General features: G+C 47.0%; 1 protein-coding gene across 1 annotated transcript in view; it reads right to left on the minus strand.

Annotated features, from left to right (window-relative positions):
- ZC3H7B (zinc finger CCCH-type containing 7B) overlaps positions 1–6,960 on the minus strand; it is a 65,790-nt gene that overhangs the window by 32,186 nt on the left and 26,644 nt on the right. The window contains exon 2 of the mRNA XM_006866875.1: positions 2,229–2,287. Within this exon, the coding sequence (XP_006866937.1) occupies positions 2,229–2,281 (53 nt within the window). The 5' untranslated portion in view covers positions 2,282–2,287. The remainder of the gene's footprint in view (positions 1–2,228; positions 2,288–6,960) is intronic.

Consider the following 6,960-nt stretch of genomic DNA (forward strand, 5'->3'; position numbering starts at 1 on the left):
ACTTGATGGCACCTAATAACAACAACAAACTCAAAGCAATCTATAGACATAATGCAATCTCAATCCAGATGGAAAACTAATCACTAACTTTATATGGAAAGGAAAGATACCCTGAATAGACAAAGCATTACTAAAGAAGAACAACAAAGCAGGAGGCTTCTCACTTCCCAATCTCACAACCACAGTAGTCAAAACCTCCTGGTACTGGTACAACAAAAGACGCAGAGACCAATGGAATAGAATTGAGAACTCAGAAGTAAATCCATTCACCTGTGATCAGCTGATCTTCAATAAAGGACTAAAATACATTAAATGGGGAAGAGACAGTCTCTTCAACAAATGGTGCTGACAAAACTGGAAATCCATTTGCAGAAGAACAAAACAAGACCCATGTCTTACACCACATATAAAAATAAACTCATAGTGTATTAAATACCTAATGTAAAACCTATAATGATCATTAATGAAAAAATCAGGAGACAATTACTATCTCTGATACATGACGTAAACACATTATCAAAATAACTGAAAACACACAAACAGAAGGCAAAATAGATGCCTCCTGGGACCTCCTAAAAGTTAAGACACTATATGTGCATCAAAGGAGCTCTGGTAGCGTAGTGGTTACGAATCGGGCTGCGAACCGGAACTTCAGCAGTTCGAAACTACCAGCTGCTCCGCGGGAGAAAGATGAGGCGATCTGCTCCCGTAAAGATTTACAGCCTCGGAAACCCTGTTCAGGGTCGCTATGGGTCGAAACCGACTCGACGGCACTTAACAACGTCAACAACGTAAGACATAGTAGGACTGCCCTGCAGCATTTCATAAACCCTAGAAAAGGTCACTATGAGTCAGCACTGCCCAGATGGCACTTAACAACATCTTTACAGAAGCAGGCTGCCACATCTTTCTCCCACAGAGGGCTCTTAACCAATAAGCTGTCAGATCTTCGCTGATAGTCCCTGTTTATTGGGCACTTACAATCTTTCAGGAACCTTGCCAGGGCCTTCATATTCATCATCTTAAAAATAATAATTTTAATAGACTTTACTTTTTAGAGCAGTTTTATGTTTATTCCATCATTTTAAATCTTTACAACAGCCTAGCCTCCACTTTGCAGATGAAAGAACAGAGGCTCAGAGAGGTTAAGAAACTTGCTTAAGGGCACACAGTTATTTCATGACATCATTCAAACTCAGATCTGGCTGACTCCAAAATTCTTGCTTCTTTCTATTAGGTGCCTCCCTCCCCGGCGCCCCCAGCACTCCCAGGCTACATTTGTTTGTTTTTATTTTCTTTTTTGTACACTGGATGTCTGCTAGTATCCTCTGCCCATTTTTTAACTGGATTATTTGTCTTCTTGTTGAGGTGTTGAAGTGTTCTATAAACTTTCGAGAATAGTCCTGTGTCTGATATGTCATTGGCAAAAGCTTTTTCCCAGTTGGTGGGTTCACTTTTTGACTCTTTCGGTGAAATTCTTTGATGCACATGTTGTTGTTGTTGTTAAGTGCCGTCGAGTCGGTTTCGACCCATAGCGACCCTGAACAGGGTTTCCGAGGCTGTAAATCTTTACGGGAGCAGAAAGCCTCAGCTTTCTCCTGTGGAGCAACTGGTAGTTTCAAACTGCTGACCTTGAGGTTCGCAGCTCAATTTGTAACCACTATGCTACCAGAGCTCCTTACTACGTCTTATAGAGTCACCATAAGTTGGCACCAATTCAATGGCAATGGGTTTTATTGATTTATTATCGAATACCTGAGCGGTGCAAATCGACAACGTGCTGCTAACCGAAATGTTGGCAGTCTGAGTCTACCTCGAGGTGCCTTAGCAAGAAAGTTCTGGTGATCTCCTTCCAAAGAATCAGCCATTGAAAACCCTGGGGAGCACAGTTCTACTGACACACATGGGCTGCTGTGAGTTGGAATCGACATGACAGCAATGGGTAACTGACACTGATTCAGTATATGACATGTGCAGGAAGCCGAGTGTGGCCGAGCACGGGTAAAATGATGTGCTGGACAGGACTGAAGGGCAAGCAGGGTCATGTGGTGGGAATGTGGGATTCATGGCTCACAGCCTACCATGTCAACCACCCTCTTAGCTTGTGCCACCTGGACTCCCCAACAACACAGGAGCTTGAGAACAAAGGCCAGCATTGTGAGAGCGAGAGAGAGGGTGAGTGTGCACAGGAGGGAGCGTGTGGCCCTGCAGCCGGCTGGCTCACTTACTGGATGAACTGCAGCCCCTTCTGGATGTCCGCCTTCCGTTTCTGCCTCTCCATCAGTCTCTAGGGGAGAAAGCACAGTGAATCTGTCAGCAGGGACCCGGCCACCATCCGCCCCCACCCTGAGCTCACTCCCACTCAAGCCCGCATCACAGGGAGGGTGGGGGCTGGCTTCCTGTGGACCAGGCCAGGGTGAGGTGCGCCACATGCCAGGTGATGTTACAGCCCATATTACAGATGAAGAAGACTGAGGCAGAGTGGCTGACCCAAAAGTGCACAGTAAAGGAAAGACGTTGACAAAGTATTCAAGAGACAAAGGGGATAAACACTAAGGTGGAGTCTTCAGGTGAAGGGAGGCTCAGGCAAGCCCCCAGGGCTGGGAGCTCAGCACACAAGCCTTGCTCTCACCCTACCATGTGTGGGTGAGAAGGCTTTATAGCAGAGGCCCAGAGAGGGTGGGCCTTGCCCAGGGCCAGAGCTCACGGCCCAGTCAAGAGGTGACCAGAAGCTGTCCTAACTCCTGACAGCATTTCCTGTCCGGGCCACTATTCAGTGCTCTTCTAAACCTGGTCCTCTCCTCCACCAAATGACTACTGAATGCGGACTGTGAGCTAGGCCCAGGGAAGGCTGAGCCCCCCCAACCTGCCCCAACCCCAGGGTCAGTGTTCTCATAGTGTATCTCTGATGCATTTGAATTATGGTGTTGGCGAAGAATATTAAAAGTACCATGGACTGACAGACAAGCAAACAAATCCATGCTGGAAGAAGTACAGCCAGAATGTTCCTTAGAAGCCAGGATGATAACACTCTTTTTTCATACTTTGGACATGTTGTCAAGAGAAACCAGCCCCTGGAGAAGGACATCATGCTTGGTAAAGTGAAGGGTCAGCAAAAAAGAGGAAGCCCCTCAACGAGATGGATTGACAAAGTAGCAGTGACAATGGCTCAAACACTATTGTGAGCCCGGAGCAGGACCGGGCAAGTGTTTCGTTTTGTTATGCGGGATCACTATGAGTCTGAAGTGATTCGATGGCACCTAACAATAACAACAATCTTTGTGAAAGTTGACTGCCACATCTTTCTCCCATGGAACGGCTGGGGGGTTTGAAATACCGACCTTTAGATTAGCAGCATCACAGGGCTCCTAGGAGTCAGTTACACAGGCACATATGTGCTGCTCGCTCTGCCCAGGGCCTTAGCTCAGGGCTCTGGATTCAGATCTGGTTACTGTGTGATTTCGGATGAGTCCCTTAATCCCTCTGGGCTGCAGTTTCCTTATGGGCAAAATGGGGGTCATGGTAGCTCCTGCCACAAGGGGCTGTTGTGGAGAGTCGGGAGATACCACATACAGTGTGCCTGCTTAGAAAGCAACCCAACAGGGTGGGCACACCTGTCACTTGACAGTGCTCTCTTGTTAAAAAAGAAAAGAAAAGAAAAACTGCAAGTGTTTTCTGGGATCAACAAGCCTCGGATGATGCCACTTCCAATGCAGCTGCCCCAGCCTCTGGGTTGTCTCTGTGGTCATCCTCCACATCCCCGGAGTGAACCGAGCCTGTCACTTGGTTCCGCACTCCCCAACTGGGCTTCCAGAAGCACAGGTAACGTGGTTTCTCTGAGCCCGGGTTCCTGTCACAGGGATTTGCTATCCTTTTTGCCCATTTTCAACCTCCATAGTCCAACTCTTCCCTTGAGGTCTTTTCTGATCCCTTTACGGGAACCCCATCCATTCACCCAATGCTTGCTAGGATTGGAGCCTGGCCTTGCCCTCAAGATGCTAGTCAGGTGGAGGAGGCAAGGGCATCCCCACTTTCTATACGGGGCCCAGCCCTGACAGGAGGCACTATGGAAAAAGGTCACAATGTAGCTTCCATCCCTCCCCACCACCTGGTCTTGTTGCCAGTCCCCAGACAACAGGACCTCATTCCCCACTCCACCCACAAGAACCCACCTCCTAAAGGTCTTCACAGTGACCTTTCAAATCCACAAATAAGAGCCTGTGCTCCCCCACCTCTTTACTGTGGCTGAGCAAAACTCCCCTGCTGCCCACGCCAGCTCCCGGCTGCTGCCCACACCAGCTCCCGGCTGCTGCCCACACCAGCTCAGGGCTGCTGCCCACACCAGCTCCTGGCTGCTGGGAGCCATGGCTCTATTACACTCTGTAAGCCCAGCTCAGCCCAGAGAGTCTCTCAGGAAACGCAGGGGTCAGAGGGGAGCATTTGGGCACCAGTCCCCCCAGCGACACAGGTGACAACACCCCACTGGATGAGCTCACACTCCTGGCCAGGGAGTAGTTCTGAACAGGTGACCCTGCTCTGGCTTTCCCAACATGACAATGGACTGTTGCAGACCGTGTCTGCAACAATGGACGAAGTGAGTGGGATTTCTTTCGCACCACAACCCTGTCAGGCAGGGAGATCATGCTCCAAGAGGCTAAGAGAAGTGTTTACAACGACGCAGGCAGGGGGTGTGGAGCCTGGGCTCACAGGACTGGGGAGACAGACATCAGAACCTGATGAACAATGTGTCGGCTGAGCAAAGCACCCGCCCCATTCCTTCCGCCCTGGCCTGTTCCACCAGTGCCCCACACCCTCTGTGTCCCTCCCTCAATCTCTCTGCTCTGGGAAGAGGATGTTCACAGGTGGTGAGGAGGTCATCTGCTCTCAGTTCACAGGGACACGTGAACTGGAAGGTGAAGGTTAGGCCTAATTTGTCTCTGCCCCAGCAACTGTGTGGACCCCTGAGCACAGAGAGGGCTCAGACAGCTGAGTAGCACTTGGTGGAAGAGCAAGGAACATGTAGGCCAAGCAACCCTCCAGAGTCAGACGACATATTTCTTTTTGAAGAAAAAAGTTCAAGGAGAAAACTGAGGTCCAGATCTGTCCAGGATCCCTCTGTCGGCATCCTCAAATCCAACTTTAATAATTCAGGAAAGAGTGCTGCGGCCCCCTGACCTGTGCTTTTGTTTTCATGGTGGATCTGCCCCTCATGGGGTCTCCCTAGAATCACAGTCATGAGTTAAGACACCACCAGGGAACTATTCTTTTGATGTGTCTGCCTCCTATGCTATTGCATACAATTGCTAACCTCCTTTGAGACAAAGACCATCAGTGAAGTTATTAGAAATGACATTTGTTGCTGTTAGGTGCCGTGGAATCAGTTCTAAATCATAGCAACTCTGTGCACAACAGAAAAACACCACCTGGAGCTGTGCCATCCTCACAACAATGAGACGTGCCATGGTTATTGTTGTTGTTAGATGCTGTCAAGTTGGTGCCGACTCATAGGGGCCTAATGCACAAAAGAACAAAACACTGCCTAGTTCTGTGCCAACCTCACAATTGTTGCTACAGCCCACTGCTGCTGCCACTCTGCCAATCCATCTCATTGGGGATCCTCCTCTTTCTCACTTTACCAAGCATGATGTCCTTCTCCAGGGACTGGTCCCTTTTCTTGATAATGTATCCGAAGTATTGAGAGACATGGCCTGGTCATCCTGGCTTCTAAGGAGCACTCTGGCTGTACTTTCTCCAATACAGATTTGTTGGTTCTTTTGGTAGTCCATGGTACTTTTAATATTCTCCTCCAATATCATAACTCAAATGCATCAGTTCTTCTATGGTCTTCTTTATTCACTGTCCAATTTTCATATGAATATGAAGTTATTAAAAATGAACTATGGCTTGGATCAGGTGTGCTTTAGTCCTCAAACTGACATCTTTGCTCCTGAACACTTTAAAGAGGTCTTGTACAGCAGATTTACCTAATGCAATACATCATTTGATTTTACTGACTGCTGTTTTCATGAATGTTGAAGGTTGATTTGAGCAAAACGAAGTCTTTGACAACTTCTATTGTTTCTCCATTTATATGTATGTTATTTACTGCTCTAGTAGTGAGGATTGTTTTCTTTACATTGAGGTGCAACCCAAACCGAAGGCTGTGATCTTTTGTCTTCATCAGTAAGTAGTGTAAGGCCTCTTCACTTTCAGCAAGCAAGGTTGTATCATCTGCATGTCCCAGGTTGTTAATAAGTCTTCCTTCAATCCCCATGCCACATTCTTCTTCATAGACTCCAGTTTCTCAAATTATTTGCTCAGCATACAGGTTGAATAAGTACGGTGAAAGAATACAAACAACCCTGGCACACACCTTTCATAATTTTAAACCATTCAGTGTCCCCTTGTTCTGCTCAAACTACTGCCTTTTGGTTCTATATACTCTTTCCTCATAAGTACAATTAAGTGTTCCAGAACACTCATTCTCTGCAATACTGTCCATAGGTTGTCATGATCCATACAATCAAAAGTCTTTGCATAGTCAATAAAGCACAGGTACTCTCTGCTTTTAGCCAAGATCCATGTGACGTTAGCAATGACATCCCTCATTTCACATCCTTGTCTGAACCTCTGGCAGTTCCCTGTCAATGTACTTTTGCAACCATTTAAAAATTATTTTTAGTCACATTTTGCTTGCATGTGATATTAATGATATTGTCTGATGATTTCCCCATTCTGTTGGGTCACCTCTCTTTGGAATGGGCACAAAGATTAGCTAGCTTCCAAATTTCTTGGAAGAAATGAATGAGTGTCTCCAGTGATGCATCAGTTTGTTGAAAGATTTAAATGTGTATTCCATCAATTCCTGGAGCCTTGTTCTTTGCCTTCAATGTACCTTGGACTTCTTCCTTCAGTATCATTGACTCTTGATCATATGTTACCTTTGGGAATGGTTGAATA

The sequence above is a fragment of the Chrysochloris asiatica genome, unplaced genomic scaffold (assembly GCF_000296735.1).
Source record: "Chrysochloris asiatica unplaced genomic scaffold, ChrAsi1.0 scaffold00097, whole genome shotgun sequence".
Taxonomy (NCBI): Eukaryota; Metazoa; Chordata; class Mammalia; order Afrosoricida; family Chrysochloridae; genus Chrysochloris; species Chrysochloris asiatica.